This window comes from Xiphophorus hellerii, chromosome 2 (genome assembly GCF_003331165.1).
Source record: "Xiphophorus hellerii strain 12219 chromosome 2, Xiphophorus_hellerii-4.1, whole genome shotgun sequence".
Taxonomy (NCBI): domain Eukaryota; kingdom Metazoa; phylum Chordata; class Actinopteri; order Cyprinodontiformes; family Poeciliidae; genus Xiphophorus; species Xiphophorus hellerii.
The window spans coordinates 11798896-11816525 of record NC_045673.1 but is presented as its reverse complement, the minus strand read 5'-3'; the positions used below and the strand labels follow the sequence as shown (position 1 = coordinate 11816525).

Sequence of the window (17630 nt, the reverse complement as noted above, 5' to 3'; positions counted from 1 at the left end):
GACTTTGAGGACGTGGCGGTTTTCGGCCAATCCAATCAACGGTGCTCTCCTGAAGTGGACCAATCAGCCGGCGACATCACATTCGCCTTCTCGAAGCCTGATTTGTCAGGCTTTCGCTTGCTGACAGGAAGTGCACGGGTGTGTTTCCTAGGGGAGGGCCTAAAGCGTCAACGACGAACTTCCCTGGGAGACACCGGTGAGTTTTCCTGATCACATATGGAATAAGATAACAAACGTTTGGAGACGTTAAATTATGTAGTTACGGTTTTTGAAAGATTGTACGAGTTATATTATGGAGGCTTATTGTCTTGAGTTTTAAGAGGAAAACTGCAGGACAGAGGATGAAACTGTCGGTGTTCTGCGTTAGCCAGAGTGGGTCAACATACATAATGTTGGAACTGTTGCTTTGATTGAAAATAACGGTCTGCAGTTAACTACTAAATTATGGTAGAGACTAAAAGCGACCGGAAGTGCACGAATGAGAACGATTTAAGCATTATGGTGGCACTGAAGGCGAATCTATAATCGCCACAATGAAGAGCAGTTAGAGGAAAAATACGTTTTTTTCTTCCTTTCATTTATTAATGCTTTTACAGTTACATACCTCAAGTAACTTAAAACTTTTGCTAATATTGGTGTGAGAAAATGGCAGATGCTATTTGTGTTACTTAAATTTAAATCCCTTTGAAATATAGACGAAAAATATGTGTTGCTCTAAATATGTAATTCACTATACTCGATGCTGTAGAAATAGGGTGGTTACATAGCTGGCTTGGAAACACCAGAGTAAAAGGTAGAAAACTGCAGACTGTTCTGAATTGATTCTAAAGGGAGATTTACTTGCCGACAATTCCCCATCAAGATATTTCACATAAATGTAACGGGTTCTTTTTCTGAACTTGAATATGATTAGTTCTACTTTGAATTTCTCGTACTTAACTGTAGTCACAGTGGCTAGTTTGTTTCTTGCGGTCAGAACTGCTGAGTTCTTGAACACGTTTTGTGTTGCGACAGAACTGAACATGATCTGAATTAGACGTCTCTAAAATCAATAGCATTTGTCCATACCACCAAAAATAATTGTTTTTAATCTACATACTTGAAGTTTGTATCATTTGAAATTCTTTTAAGCAGTTTTTTTTTTATAATAGTTCCAATTTACCTAATCTAATTTCCATTCCAGTTGCATTTTAAAGTAACTTAAAGCTTTTACTGTTGTTATGCGTTTGAAGTAATTAAAAGGTTGATGTCTTTGTTTGAAGTTATGTACTTCACCACACAATGCTCAGATGCTGTACAAGTCTTTCAGTGTAGCTGATACTTTAAATTGTATTGCTCAGTTTCAGTATCTAGACATTAGATTTATTTTCGTATTTTTGAATGTGAGCCATCACCTGTTAGCTTTACCTTTCTTGCACTTAGTTATTTGATTTCGGAGCTAGTTTTCTTATAGTGTTGATGTGTGTTGTAGTCAGACCCACAGGACGCAATTAGTGTTTATGCTTTTGTATTATTATTTATTTTCCATTTTGTCTTACTTTCAGTAGCAATATTTTTTCTGTATTTATTTTCCCATACCTTACAATTTTTTCATGTTGATGCAAATCCTGTATTAGGCTTCACACTCATTCAAGACTTTTAAAATAAAATCACTGAGACTCACTTTAGATATAGTTTGTGACCTCTAGAACTTTTCATTGTAAGTTTTTCAATGTATTTGGTTTTAAATGGTTATATGATACAGAAAACCAGCTTCCACATGACTGTGTCTCTGATGACATCATATAGGGCAACTTTAATGTACTCTGAATGCTGCAGAATCTCCATCTTATATACCCAAAGGTTATATAAGATTAGTAAACGTTTTGCTAAAACGTTAAATAAGGCCAACTGATCAGCTCAGTTGTGTGTGCTGAATTTATTTGGGTTATGCATCTAATATTACATACGATATACTAAAAGTACTAAAAGTAGAACAAATGAGGCTTGCATCAGCTTAAAAATATTTGCAGTAGCTTTGGTATTTGTCTGCAGCCTGAGTCATAAACATCTGCCTTATGCAGTGTTGGGCTAAAGGCTGTGATCAGTGAGGACAGAGTGTGTATCATCTTTAAAAGTACAACGTGAACCAAAATAAGCATGACACGCAGATGCTTTTATCAGACGGGACAATGACTACAGCTTATGTTGTGACTTCTGTTTCATCTTCTGGCATAGTGACTGTTCGAACAAACTCAGAATGGAGCTGCGGCCGCTTGTGATGTGCTTCGCTCTCTGCGTGGTTTATGCCACCAGCAAACCAACGGAGAAGAAGGACCGCGTCCACCACGATGACCCTCTGAGCAACAAGGAGCACGATGATGCCGAGAACTTTGACTATGACCACGAAGCCTTTCTGGGACAAGAAGAGGCAAAGACCTTTGACCAACTCACGCCCGAAGAAAGCAAAGAGAGGCTTGGGTAAGATCATCACAAATGTACATTTTTTTAGCAGTCATCATTAACCTTTTACGCTGTTCCTTACTCTTAGCAATGACTTTTTAAGCTCATTAAATTGTAATAATCATGTTTTAAAACAATTGTTCTTTTGCAGCATGTTGGTAGAGCGCATCGATGAGGATAAAGATGGCCTTGTGACCGTTGAGGAGATGAAGAGGTGGATTAAACATGCACAGAAGAGGTGGATCTATGACGATGTGGATCGTCAGTGGAAGAGCCACGACCTCAATGGGGATGGAATGGTGTCCTGGGAAGAGTACAAGAATGCTACGTACGGATATGTTCTTGGTATGGCTCCATGTATTATTCATTTTACGTGTTTTATGTATTTTATATAAAAACTCATTTAATTAACAGTTTTAAAAAAACATGGCTTTTGATCTGCTAGATGATTCCGATCCTGAAGATGGCTTCAGCTACAGGCAGATGATGGCTCGAGATGAAAGGAGATTCAAGATGGCCGACCTTAACAAAGACACGAAAGCCAACAAGGAGGAGTTCACAGCTTTCCTTCACCCCGAGGAGTATGATCACATGAAGGACATTGTGGTGCTGGTGAGTGATTTACTTTTAACAGGTCTTAGCAGATGATTAATAATATATTATCTATATGTTTAGATGTCTTTCATTTTTCTGTAGGAAACTATGGAAGACATTGATAAGAATGGCGATGGTTTGATTGACTTGGATGAATATATAGGTGAGTTCTTACAGCCTGCTAATATCATCGAGTTGCCCAAAAAGCATTTATACAGATCCCTAAAATAGAATTTATACCCTTGAACTTGAATCTATTTATGTAAAAAACCAACACAAAGTTGCTGATCATTATAAAGATCAATGAGGACATAGTGTGTATTATCTTTCAAAAGTACTACATGAACCAAGATATGCATGACACAAGTGCTTTTATCAGACAGGATAATGACTACAGTTTATGTTGTGACTTTTGTTTCATTTTCTGGCACAGTGACAAACTCAGAATGGAGCTGCGGCCACTTGTGATGCGCTTCGCTCTCTGCGAAGGGAGAGATTCAGTGTTTTCCACACTATCACCTCTAATTTCTTATATTTGTCTTCTTTTTCTGTTGTGTGGGATTCTAGGTGACATGTACAACCAGGATGGAGACAACACAGAACCCGAGTGGGTGAAGACTGAGAGGGAACAGTTCACAGAATTCAGAGACAAAAACAAGGACGGAAAGATGGACAAGGAGGAGACCAGAGACTGGATCCTACCCAGTGACTACGACCATGCTGAGGCCGAGGCCAAGCATCTCGTATATGAGTCAGACGCAGACAAAGTATGTAAAACAGTGTCGGAATGGCTCAGCAAAACACGAGTATAACTGTTGAAATGATCTAGCTTTTGTATTAAAAATTAAATTTTATTTATGATTTTAACAATCTTTAAAAAGGCATTCTGTTCTAACTAAAAGTACTTATGTGATAAAACAAAAAAGAAAATCCTAACTGTATGACTGTTGCTCTTCCACAGGACGGCCGTCTGACGAAGGAAGAGATTGTCGATAAGTACGATCTATTCGTCGGCAGCCAGGCGACCGACTTCGGGGAGGCTCTGACTCGACACGACGAGTTCTAACACCCAGCTGCCTCCACAGACTGTGTGCTCATCTTGTGTTTTCACCACACCGATGACTCCTTCCACCCAGCGTTGAAGCGGGATGAGCTCACCTAATCCTACGCCACGGACAATAATTTATTTAATTTTCTGAATGTGTCTCATCATGCACACACTAACATTCTACACATATAAGATTGGTCAGTGCGTTGCTCTTTCTTGATTTGCTTGATTATGCTGTTTTTTTGTAGAGACTTGGCGAGTAATAGATCTTCGCTTTTATTTGCTGGACTTGCAATTTTCTACAACCCGTTTATCCATTTTTACAAACCACCAAAGTTTAAGTTTAAAGTCTGCAGAAGAGTTTATTTTTTCGAATTATTATTTGGCCTAAACTGAGATACTAATTTCTAGTTCAGTTGTCCTTCAGAATTTCACATTATTTGAAAACGTGGTTATCTGTAATGCGGTTGCTTAGAACCAGAACTACACATTAAATTCCAGTTGCTGCACCGACCCATTGGCTTTAGTGCAATACAACATTTTAGTGATTGTAATTTTTTACTTTCTGGTTCACATTGACAAACTATACTTTTGTAATAGATGAAGGATTCAAGCTGAATCTGAGGGACAGTTGATTCTGGATTGGATCACCTTTGCTGTTTTACCTCACAACCTAAAAGAAAACAGGATGTACTCCTGGCTGATCCAATCTGAAACTGGCTTTATATAGACTGTTGGTTAAATCATCAAAGCTGCTTCCCTTCTTGTTTTTTTTCTTTTTGTTGATGTTCATAGCCATTTCAATTGTGTGCGCATGTGAGTGTGTGTACATATGTTACTTGTATTTTTGATGACTGATTTTGCTGTACTTTTTTATGTTGGTTTTATTTGATTTAGCTGATTTACTAACTCACTTGTGTGCCAAGCAAAAATCTTTGAACAGTTAAGGGAAAAATACTCTTCCCTCAAAGTTTTCCATTCTCACATGTTTGTTATGCTTATATCATCACTTCTATAACCACTGGTAATAACTTCTTTGTTTGCATCCTTTCTGTGATGTTTGAGAATTTGTTCTATTTTTTACACTGCTCACCTGCAGCGACAGGCTATTGACTTGTGAATTTACTGAAAATAAGTCAATGGCCTGCAATCTGAGCACTCTAACAATCAGGTTAAAGTTTTTTGACAGAGAACAAAGTCTCAATAAAAAACATAAAATTGATTGACTTCTGTTTATTTCTTTTATCTTGCTTAATTACTCAGTTGCTTAAAGTATAGTATTTGCATTTGGGTTTTCCACTTTCGGACACTTCTATATTTCTGTCATCTAAAAACTTAAAGATAACTTTAGAATTTCTGTTAAGAAAATGCTTTTTATGTTTAACAACATAGAAACAATGGCTGGCTTCAGGTCATCAGCATTTATCTCAAACAATCTTGAGTTAGATTTCCTATTGATTGTTGTATTGCTTTTGGAGTTACAAAGAGCAGAAATTTTTTCATTCAATTTGTGTGAATGACAAAACAATTAGTGAACTTTCCTAAGTTTAGAGTCACACAAGTTCAGACAATTTTCTATATCTTGTAGTTCTAAAGCTCGTACAGCTTTGTCTTATAGTGGGAACATTTCTGCTTTAGGGAATGTGTTGGATCTGTCCATCCAAGCACACTCAAGATAAACATCTGTGGTTGTTAACTATTATTTGTGTACAATTATGCATCTCTTTAAGCAGGTTAAAGTGTAACCATTGATGTGTTGACTAAAACCTACAAATGGCACAAACTTCATTTTGTCCCTGTAAAGTAAACACTTCCTTAGACTGAAAGGCTTTATTTATTAATGCCCTGAAGTTAAATGTTTCATACAAATCATTTTACAGCCGTGATGAAATGGTAACCATAGTTTGCAGATTATATTAAAGAGGACAAATAGTTTTAATATATGCAAATATTAAAATTAAATATATAAAATGCATATTTGCATAAAATGCATATTTTATATATTTAATTTTAACATATTTTTTGCTCATAAAAGAAATCTTGTGATCACATTAATATAAAACAAACCATGAGGTAAATGACAAGGTTGAAAAACAAATATTACATTTATATGTATGCTTATTTTAGAGCTTTGAACAACAACGCAGAATAAATTTGGCTTTACTTTCCCATGTGGCTTTAAATGCAGAACTTTTCCTGACTTCATAAATGCAAAGTTTAGAAACCAACCAACATGGAACAGATCAGGTCATTAACTGACAAGTGTGGATATTTGGTGAAGCTTTTAAAAAAGAAATCGGTCACAATGACAAAAAAAAAATTCTTTAAATACCTCCTGTCAACTGCATTAGGCTTTCATTAGTTAATGTTATCTAAACAAACTATAATAGGCAGAGTAAGCATTGTGCATTTTCTCCACTTGATTGTGTGTTGCTGGATGTTTTTTCTTCTTGCACTGACTGCATTGTAATCCATTTCTCAGCAGAACCTTGTCCAGTGTTTCTTGCTTCCTTGATGCTCAGCTCAGCTTCTTAGCCGTCCATATTTATTTTACCTGCTCCATCTTCTGAACTCTGTTCGGTCACTCTCAGCATCTGTAATAAAATCAACAAATGACTTCTAACTCTAAATATAAAGGGCCTGCAATAAGACCAGACTTCCAGCAGCTTCTTACCTTCACTGTTTTTGTCCACATCATCATCACCTAGAAAACCGTCCTCATCCTCCTCTCCACGACTGTTGAAGGTATTTCCTGAGTTTGTCGAGGGCCTTCCGGTCTGGAGACGGGCTTTCGACGTCTTCTGTTGGATATATGTGGTCCAGGGAGGTGGAGGGTTGGTCTGCCTCAGCATTCAGAGTCTGTCCTGTTCCCTCTGGTGAATCTGGAGGGGTGTCAGTTGGGGATGTGTCTATGTGCACCAAAGTGGCTTTTAAAGGGCCATGCTCCGGGGTGGGAGGAGGTGTATCTGTCTCCTTGGTGGGTGGTGGTGACAGTGACGGTGAATGTGAGAGGGTCTGCTCATTAGGTTTTGGAAGTGTGTTGTCCATTTTTGCTGAAGTCATTTCATTGCTAGATGGGGAGGAGGGGCAGGGTGCTGACTCATCAAGGTTGTTTGAGGCGCTTGTTTCCACATCTTGTTCATTTAAAGGAGAAGGGTTGGTGTCTTCCTTTGTTACTGGGTCTAAATCAGTGTTAGACTGTTCTGAAGGCCCTGAGGTCACGTCACACGGTAGGCCAGCATTTCCCTTTGGCAGCCTGTCAGCATCTATCACATGTGTTGGGCTCATATCCTCCTTGGGAGGGTGACAGTCGAGTGAGCCACAGGAAATTTTGGTTGCCGTAGAAGCATTGTTATTTAGGGTCACAGGACTTTGCAAGTTTTCAGTGGGAAGGGGGGCAGGGGTCTCAGTAACACCAGCTGCTGTTGGTGAAGTGGATCCTGTGCAGACAGGAATGTCCTTTGTGGTATCACTGCCTGGTTTGTCTGGGAAGCTAAAGGAAAGATTGCAGGTACCACATTCCTCATTTTGGAAGGATACCTCCTCCATATGTGGCATACCAGTACGATGATTCACCTAGAGGAGGAACCGACAGGGGGAGAGTCAGCCGCTTGTGTTGACATTAAGCAGTTTAATTTATTCCTGCCAGTGGGGCGATTCATGCATGCTAAGATAATCAATGACATAATGTTTTGTTAAAATCATCTGCTGATATGAAATATAATTTTCTGAGTTCAATAACTAACATCTACCAGTGAGAGATGGTTATTTTGGGATCATAATCTCTTATGTTTCATAAGAATGTAACATAATGTGGATCCTGAACAAAAACAAATGAAAAGGGGTTTAATTGTTCAAGCTTCAGAAAAATTATGTTATCAAATATTTCAACATTCTTAATTTGTATTTATTGCCATAATTTATGAAAATACCTGACTGAAAAGACTAAAAAATGGATTTGCAAAGATGTAAGTGTATATGTGCAAAAATAGAAATAGAAAAGCTCAAAATTGTGTAAATTAAAGAATGGATTGAACTGTTGCAATGAGTTATGACATTATAGGTATTATTTAAGGATTGTGAATGGAATGAAAGGAAAGGGAAAAAGGAAGGAAAAGAAAGGAAAAGCGTTAGGACTAGTTTTAATTAAAAACTTACCAGTTGGAACCAGCGTAAACTCTGTGGGAGCATAATACAACAAATTTTCAGAACGTACATATACTTCAATTGAATTTGAAAAATAGTATGGCATTGATATAGCTGTCAACTTAACTGGACTGGAGAGCTCAGATTCAGATTACTGTATTATTCTGAAGACAGTTTTGGATTAGCAATACAGTGACTAAAGTCCTTAACTCTGAATATCATGGTCGAATTACTAGAACCACCTCCACTAGGCCTCATGAAGGCCTTTCATAGTTTTAATTTTGTCTTTTCAAGATTTTGTCCGTTATAGTGAAGGCTTAAAAGACTCAATGCAAATTGAGTCGTGTAAGCTTTTAATCACTTTGACCCAACAGATCATTTCTATCCTACTGGGAGCAACCTTTCCAGATGCTGGTGCTGCTTCAGTAGTTGAGAGATGGATGATTCAGTTTGTGGACTTTAGCTGTGAGTGCATTTAGCTCTGATTCTGATGCCAAGGAATGCTGTCTATTACCTTGGCTATAGTATTTAATGAATGATAACATGTGCAAGCTTTGGCATCCCTTTTCTTCCCCAGCCATTCTGTTACTCATCACTCATCCAACAAGAAAATAAAATCATCTCACCACATTGGGGTGCTTTCCCTGGGCTACACAGCCTCTCTCCAGCGGGTCTCTCAGTCCTTTGTGTTTCCTCTTCAACCACATCAACACAGACAGGATACATCCGATTGCACCCATGAACACCATGCTCAGGAAAAGTGCTTTGCCCACAGTGCAGCCTGTCAGGCGTTCATTTACCAGAGGACTGTGAGGGACTGCAGGGCACATAAAGAAACAGTTGTAGTTTGTTTGTGGCCTGTAGACTCATCAGAAATGTTGCTACTGCTGGGAACTTACTCAGTTGTCCTTCAGGTAACACTTCCACTACTACAGTAGAATAAGCAGAGTCACCAGATTCCTGGTCTACAGCTATAACCTGGAAATGCGTTTAAAATTAGTAAAACATTATTGTTGTCGATACATTTGTGAGATCTTGATTGAGAGATTTATATTGAGCTGTGCAAAACACAGGAAACTGTTATTTGGTTGTAAACTAAAAACAGAATATAAGCTTATTTAAGAGTTTGCGGCGTCAAAGTTAATCAAGGCTCACCTCCAGAACGTGTTTCTGCTTCGGCTTGAGATGACTGGTCTTTGCGATCAGGAGTCCGTTCTGTGTGACTTGGTAAATATCAGTGTGGTTGGATGTAGAACCAAGGCCAAAGTAGATCATTGGATTGAAACCCTGTGAGGATTTTTTGTTAAAAAAAAAAACCCAAAAAAACTCAGTTGTCACAGAAACAAAAAGACAATTTCATCAAGTTTTTTTGATCATGTATGCGCAATTTGTATGGTGCTCTGCAAAAGTATTAGAACTCCAGGACGCATTTTGTCCTGTAACAACCAAATCTGTAATAAATTTAATTGGAATATTTTGTGATAAACCAACATAAAGTAATGTGGATTTGTGAAGGTTCAAGCACACAATTTCTATGATAACCTCTTGTAATGATGTAAAAATCATCAAATGGTTTTAGATCAAGGCTGATCTAATATATAGCTCTGACTGTATGGTTCGGTTCTTTGTTCTGTTGGGAAGGTGAACCTTTGTCGCAGTTTCATGTCTTTTGCAGCCTCCAACAGGTTTTCTACCACAGTGTCCTTGTGTTTAGGCTCATTCACACCTGGATTTAAATGAGTGGATGATTAACAATCTTCTACACAAATTGGAGGCATGCAAAGGCAGGTAATGCAATCATTTGAATCAGCTGCTGTTGGAGTAGGGAAAGATCTAAAACATGCAGGACAGTGAGCCCTGAGCACCAGAGTTGGGGACCACTGCTCTGTGTAGTTTATGGGAACTTTTACCAATATTTCTTTACACTTTCTGACAGCAATTACTTTTGTCCTGCCACTCTTCCACAGAGGTCAGAGTTTTGGAAAGTGTAAGTAACTATCTTGCCAGAAGATTCTCCCACATGCGTTGATTTCTGCAGGAACCCCCAAAACTGAAACTTTTCCAGAGCTTTATCTTTGACCTGAATGGTGTTTTTATGACTACTGTTTGTTTGCTAATCTTCTCTAAAAAACCTCAGAGGCCTCTGTTTATATTAAGATATAATTACACACAGTTGTGTTATATTTAGAAACTTTTGAATACAGTTTTTGTTGCTCTCGATTTTATTTAAAAGAGCAAAATGGGTATGTTTGCATGTCGGTAATAAATAAATTGAGAACCATGTAGGTCTATCAGAAAATGTTCCAAAAAATACAAAATGTTTTGATTATAACAAAATGTGAAAATGTTTAAGAAATATGAGTACATTTACAAAGCATTGAGGGCATGCTTTTGAGCTCACATTATCAAAGTCTTGGTCCTGGACATTTAAAATCAGAGCTCTGCTTCCGTATGTATTGACCAGAGAGGCTGCACTCTTTCCAGCTGTGACGAAGCCGCAGTATTCAGGCAGCTCAAACTCTGGATGAAACTGGTTCACTGCCAGAACCCTGACCATTACTGTCGCAACAGAGTACTTCCTGGGATCGTCGTCCTGGTACGCCTGCACACAAAATTGAAAACCGTGGAAGAGTGATGTGGGGCGTGGTGAATCTTTAACAAATTGTCAATTTCCAGGGGAAACAAATCTTACCATGACTTGAAGATGCACAACAGGAGTTATGAGTCTGTCCTTTAAACCCTTCATCAGTCTCAACTCACCGGTCTCTCTGTTGATACTGAATTGCCCATCTTCATCTTCTGACAGAGTTACAGAATCGCTAATGTGACATCTGCACACCTCAGATTTAAACCTATTTTATCATGTATTATACCTGAGAGAATGGCATAGCTGATGGAGGAATTGACACCTGTATCTCCATCCACTGCATGAATGGGACCCGGAGAAAATTCCAGCACAATATCCTGTAATGTGGTATACATTTATGGCACTGTGAATCAGATGTATCTGAAATCTATCACTTGGTTATCAGATGTTTGAATGTGTAACAATAACAAAAGTAAAAGTATATTTCAACAAGTGTAAAGAGAAGCTGACCTCTTCTCCCTCTGTGACATTGACCATGTAAACAGGGCTGGTGCAGATTCGACTGGTCTCATCCTGGAACAGCAACACACAGGGCACAAACTGTGGGTACTGGTCATCTCCATCCTGAACCATGATGGTGACGTTGGTGCTGATGTTGTAGTGCTCAGCAGTGTTCATTTCCTGCCACAATGACAAGCCAGTGAGATACATTGTTCAAAGAAGACATATGGCCAAACCTAGTTTATATATTATTGGCAGGAATGTCATATTCTTTTGTGGCTTTTAATGGCATTTTGAAACTGTTTCAAGGTGAACTAATATCTTAGTTAAGCACAAATCTGGCTGCACAAATTTGAATTTATTCTGAATTTTATATAATTTATCCAGTATATGGATTAGGAAAAATATGCAGACCCAAATATGACACGCAAAAAAAAAAAAAGTAGAGATGTCTGTGTTTGCTCAACTTTTCTTTGCTGTAGAAATTCTTCTTGGCAATAAAACTTATACTATTCAGAAAACTTGTTCAATTGCCCTTAAGCAGCATCCCTTCTGTAAAGAAAATGCCTCTATGGGTTTAGTTGTATAGTTAAGTATGTAGGTGTGATGGTGTGTGGTGGCTATTTCAGCACAAGGAGTAATCTCAGTGCAGAGCTATCTAGATAAAATTCTGCAACTAATGTCAAACCCACTCTTAGACACAGAACTCCTAAGATGTTATTGGCTCTCTAACACAGAGTAGGATTTGTCAGAGGACTACCTCCAGAAATTAGGAGATAGAGAGGATGGAATGGCCTGCCAGCAGTCCTGACCTCAAGCTCCACATACTTGTGGGTTTCATTTTGACGTGGTGCTCATGCGAGAGAGACCTATAGAACCACACTGGCTGTACAATGTGTAAACAAGCTGGTGGCCAGCATGAGGAGGGGTTGCCAGGCTGTTCTGCTTGTGTGCAGTTGTCCCTGGCAACTTCAGGCCCCATTGTTTATTAAATGATTATAACAGGTGAATTAGGTCTTTTGACTTTTTACTTTAAACGCCCAATCCAATGAAAGACACCAAATGAGGGATCAATGTCAGAATAAGCTATTTTGCACTGGCAAAGAGTGCTTGACAATTTTTTGTGGGGAAACACCAAACTATTCAACTTCTGTTTGTTTGACCAATGAATTACTTTTCTTTAAAATGTGACATAGTTTAATGGGAAGAACAAAATAGACCAAATATATAGCTTTTATAAATAAACCCCAACTTATATTTGGATAAATGTCTCTTAGCTCATTTTTGAGAATCCTCGCGATTTTGTAGATCCTGATAGTGTTACGGCATCTAGCGGGGAATTTGACAACTGTTCAGAAATAAGTCTGTTAGGTTACCTGATTTAGTTAATTGAAATGTACAGCAGACCACATGAAAGATTTAGATATTTGGCCAATGTTAACTGTCAAGTTTAGTGGTGGTACTGTAATGGTGTAGTTCCCTAAAACAATCATAAAGGTTACTTTTTGTATAATTGGTCAACCTGAAGAACAGAACATCTCAAAAGTACAATTAAAAGCCCCATATGAGTTTAATCTTTGTGTTGACCATGGCTGTCAGAGCTTGCATAAGAAAAACTTTATCACAAATTCTTCAGCTAAGAAGCCTATACTGCTTTGAATCAACTAAAAACATTCATTAAGAAAGAAAAAATAGTAGTAGTAATGTTACGAACAGAAGCGTAGATGGTGACAGTGAGCTGAGTTTTAGTCTCATAATCCAGCGGTTTGGAAAGGATCACCTCACCACTGTTTGGCAGATCAATCTTGAAGTACTCAGCGTCAGGCTGTAACACAGGAAACATAATCTACAATCAACGACTGGTTTCTCTTGTATTTATTCATTTTAGTGGTTTGAATGTCAAACTTACGCTTGTTTGGTCAATTGAGTAAAGTATCTTATCATCATCAGCGTCCAAGGCTTGGACAGTAAAAGCCACAGTATTTACTGAAGTGAGCTGGATAAAACAAAGACAGATAAGCAGATAAACACCCTTGACCTGAGAGATCGATTTAAATGCAAGTTTAAATTTGTGCTCATACCTCGTTCAAAGTAAGTGATTGTACGCTTTCTTCTGAAAACATGGGTAAATTATCATTCTCATTAAGAATTTCCACCATGACTCTGTAAACAGTCTACAAGGAAACCAAAACACATGCACATTCAGGTTTTAATGTGGATCATCATAAGGAGAATCACAAAATAGGAAAGTGCTTTAAAATGAACCTGAAACATGTCTTCCTCATAACATGATAGCTCCGCCATTAAGACTGGACCAAGAGTCTGGAAGAGAGAGGACAAATGTGGAAGTTGAAATACATTTAATATAAATGTATTTAAATGTCAATATATGTGACACTTTCAACATTAACAAGGAGTTTAAATCCTTGTGCAAAATGAAATGTAAATATTAACTTTAACCCTACATAGTGGTCCAACATAGTGGACAGACAGCGGAGCACCTTCTCACATAGGCTGCTCCAGCTCTGATGTCGTAGGGACAGATAGAGGAAATCCTTCCTGCCACATGCCATCTCACTGTACAATAAAAGCTAAATCATTGTTCTGCACTAATCAGTCCAATTTCGCACAACTGAACTGTGGCACACTTGCTGTACATATATTTACATATACATTCTGTTCTGCATTTTGAATCCTTGCAAGGTCTGCTCTAAGCTGCTTTTTATATCGACAGCATGTCATATTTTATTCTTATTTTATCTTGTCTACATTGCTACTCAGTGGTGGTTGTTGTGTGTCTTGTCTCTATGCTGCTGTAACTGCGAAATAATTTCCCTGCTGGGATGAATAAAGTAATTCTATTCTATTCTATTCTATTCTATCAACTGAAAACAATTAGAGGATCGAATCAGACATAAACACATTAAAGGACAAACAAAAATAAACCATGCTAAATTTCTACAAAATAAAAACAGAACATGTAAAAGTAGAAAAAGTGTGGAACCCTGAAATAATAATTCTTTACACCTTTTGATTCAATTTCAGCATTCACTCTTCTTAAGTTCACACATGTTATTAGCTACAGAGAATAATAACCTAAAATAAATATCAGTTAAAGAAAAATTTTCTGAGATTGGCTCATTTGATGAAAAGGGATGAAAAGATTATTGTTTTACAAAGGTAACTGTTAGGTGAAGGTCACAACAGACATCAAAAGTAACATATTTACACTGATGCATCTTGAAGACAGAAAGGCGTCAAAAGTTGAAAATTACAGTGACTTTATGACAATAGAACTTTTCTAGATATAAGATTAAAAGACAGAAACTGTTCAGGGAACGTGTAACTTTTATTTTATCATGCATTTTTGAGATAAATTGTCAGATGTAAAAAGAGTGAAAGTCAGAGGGAGAAACAGCTAATCTGATTGACCTTCAACTGGGACCACTTCAAGGCAGCTGTCTGGGAGCAATTTGACAAGATAAAATGTGAGGCCTGATGACAAGGTTGGAGGAATTTTTCTTTGTCAGTTTACTCCAAAATTCCATACAACTCCTTAATTATGATGCCAATCTATCATAAATATTATGATTAAGATTGCAATAATAAATATTACAATTTATTTGTATTTTCTGTTAAGGTAGTCGCAAAACTGCTTGAGTACCATTAATAGAAACAATCTAATTACCGTACCTCTCGGTCAAGGATATTTTCAGCTGACGTGTTCAGCCGGATGTTTCTTCCGTCTAAGTAGAACCAGTCAGCATCCCGCCCAGACAGACTCCACAGAACCCCCTTTCGGGTCGGTGTTTGCCACAAACTCAGCGACAGTGTCTCCCGAGAGGCTGTTTTCTTTGATTTTTGCTAACACATCCTGGCCATCTAAGCATTCAGACCAGCCAGACATACCTAACAAAACAAAAAGAAAAGCAGAGAATTAGGAGATGCGCCGTTATGAGATGTTCTCAGAAATCTTGAATGCAAAGTGGCTATACCTGCAACTGTGTGCAGACTTAGCAGGACCAGCAGAGTTGAAAGAGTTGCCTCCTGCCAGCGCCATTCCTCAGGAGATTCTTCTCGTTGTGTAAATGAGAGCAGAGACTGCAAATACAATTAACTAAGGCAATGGTATATGTCCATCTTTTGTCAACGAACTTTACTAAATACACTCATACATGTGTTTTAAGAATCATCTTCAGATTAGGAATCCAAAAGAACAAAAACACAAACTTCTCTGTTATGTAATTTCTCTCAAATCCTCTCTAAGTGGGTTTCTAGCTGTTTCTATTTTGCTCTGACTTTACAGCTCCTGCTGATTCCCTTTGCTCAGAACTTTTAATTTGCATATACTAACTAGGGCACAATATCTGTTGATGATTTCTAAAAAAAATAATAATAATTTTTTGGTATTTATTTCTCACGCTTTATGTCTTAATGCTCTGCCCAGTTTCATTGACAGGAATTTCTGTTGCGTACTTATCTGTTTTCTTTTTATCCAGCTTGTTGGAGTAAAACTTTAATCACATTCAGATCATCTTTAAAACACCTGCGCAGCAGGAGTGAGATAAACGTCCAGTGGCCTGCCGCTACTGGCCCAACTTATCTGCGTCTGATGCGCTACCGTCTACACTGTTTACAACACTTGAGCTGACTGACCTGTTCTTGTCAAATCCCTTGTGGCTTCCCTGTCAGCCTCCACCTTCTTCTGACTTGTGAAGGACCCAACATCTTTGATCCCTGAAATGCTAAAAAGTCAGTAAAAGCAGGAAGCAAAGGTAGCAAGATGCTTTCAGGAATAAACAATGGCCAGTTGAAGATTAAACTGCATGTCACAAACACACAAGCTAAGCCCCCCCCCACTAGGCTCCCTACACATTAAAGAGCAGACGACAGCTAATGCTGTGTGACCTGGGATAAACGTCAGCTCAGAGGCTGAAAACTGAAGGTGGGGCTTTATCTGGTGAAGACTCCAATCAGATTAAAGGTGGCAAGAACCTGACTGTAGGTTCAAAGATCAGGTCAGCGGTGAATGTAGGGGATTTGTCTATCACTTGACCTCTTAAAGCCAAGAAACTCTTTACATCTAGCTCCATGACAAAGCATTGTTTCTTTTTATTTACAATTAACGCCTATTTCAGGGTACCGTTCACGATAACTTGTTGCAAACATCTATGTATGTACTTCACATAGCCTTTGCCTGCTGGATTTATTCAATTAGCAGCATGTGACAAACTAATGGAGCCTGACAAGGGATTAGCTATCAAATGGCGGCTGTTTATCTTGTGAAGATTAACCTACATCCCTTTACACTCTTGTCACAGCATGCACAGGCATGCAAACACAAAGACACAAAGACACATGTCTGCACATATCTTTAAAGAACCCTGTGATAAATGGCTGTCATCTGGCTCCATAGAAATATTTTGGTTAGTGGAGACTTGTGAGAGGGAAAAACTGAAGTGTCTGAAGATTTCTAGTTTGCCATAGGCGGGAGGAAAATGGTTGAATTGACTGTGTATGTCTTTTTTCCAGACATGGATTTCCCAGATTGGTCTTTTTTTAATTATCCATCACTTTTGGTGACTGCATCATGCGAGTAAAAATAAATGCATATTGATCTACTGTGACCAGACTTGACCACTGGATGTCAGCAGAGATGTGGCTAAAGGATGAGAGAGATGCTTGACCCCTTGAACTTATTCACATTTAGTCACATTAAGCTGCAAACATTAATATATTTATTGTGATAAATGAATTAATTTCACAGACCAACATTAAAGTGGTGATTAATAGAGACATGGGCATTCGGTTACATTTAGGAATTATAAAAACACATTCTTGTCATATTTATTTATGAATTCAGCTATTCTGGGAAGGCTTCAGAAAGCTGCTGGAGAACGTCAGTGACATATCCAGAGGGACTTGCAGCTGTAGTTGTACTGAAAGATGGCTCTATACAGTAAGGACTCAAACACACAACACACTTTTCAGATTTCCATGTCAAGAATCACGACTCTGCTCTTCTTTATGTTGATCAATTTCAGGAATTTGAAGGCTGCAGTTGTATCGTGATAAAACAGGAACAAGTTCAAGGGGAATGAATGCTTTTGCAAAATACTTAAAAGTATTGTAAAGTTTTTTTCTTAAACAGAGTTTCTCAGTGATTCTACAATAAGTTCCAGCATTATCTCTAACCTATCTCTTTATCTAAATTCTCAATCAGCCCCCATTGGCTAAAAGCATTAAGCTCTTCAAAGGATCTTTGTTGGAAAACTTGCACCCTCTGGGGCCTTGAGGGGAAGGGGATGAATT

At 38.1% G+C, this 17630-nt stretch overlaps 2 protein-coding genes across 2 annotated transcripts; one reads left to right on the top strand and one right to left on the bottom strand.

Moving 5' to 3' along the window:
* The first annotated feature begins 86 nt into the window (after window positions 1–86).
* Window positions 87–5306, top strand: calub (calumenin b). Its single transcript, XM_032583899.1, has 7 exons — window positions 87–196; window positions 2218–2460; window positions 2594–2787; window positions 2888–3054; window positions 3139–3199; window positions 3604–3803; window positions 3998–5306. Exons 2-7 carry the CDS (start codon window positions 2240–2242, stop codon window positions 4100–4102), a joined length of 948 nt encoding a protein of 315 aa, XP_032439790.1. The 5' UTR covers window positions 87–196; window positions 2218–2239; the 3' UTR covers window positions 4103–5306.
* An 808-nt stretch (window positions 5307–6114) lies between these two features.
* LOC116710594 (uncharacterized) lies at window positions 6115–16046 on the bottom strand. Its single transcript, XM_032549736.1, is given in 19 exon segments — window positions 6115–6678; window positions 6759–6855; window positions 6857–7660; window positions 8243–8263; window positions 8857–9047; window positions 9130–9208; window positions 9386–9517; window positions 10632–10832; window positions 10923–11029; window positions 11104–11194; window positions 11328–11498; window positions 13033–13143; window positions 13228–13314; window positions 13400–13492; window positions 13584–13640; window positions 15012–15119; window positions 15121–15227; window positions 15314–15419; window positions 16029–16046. Coding segments are annotated over 19 exon segments (2625 nt in total). The 3' UTR covers window positions 6115–6634.
* Between the last annotated feature and the right edge of the window lie 1584 nt (window positions 16047–17630).

Bases quoted from the DNA above. Each gene is read 5' to 3' on its own strand.
- calub (XM_032583899.1), top strand. From the start codon at position 2,240: ATGGAGCTGCGGCCGCTTGTGATGTGCTTCGCTCTCTGCGTGGTTTAT. The intron at 2,461-2,593 runs GTAAGATCATCA...GTTCTTTTGCAG, and splicing joins GAAAGCAAAGAGAGGCTTGG to CATGTTGGTAGAGCGCATCG. The intron at 3,804-3,997 runs GTATGTAAAACA...GCTCTTCCACAG, and splicing joins ATGAGTCAGACGCAGACAAA to GACGGCCGTCTGACGAAGGA.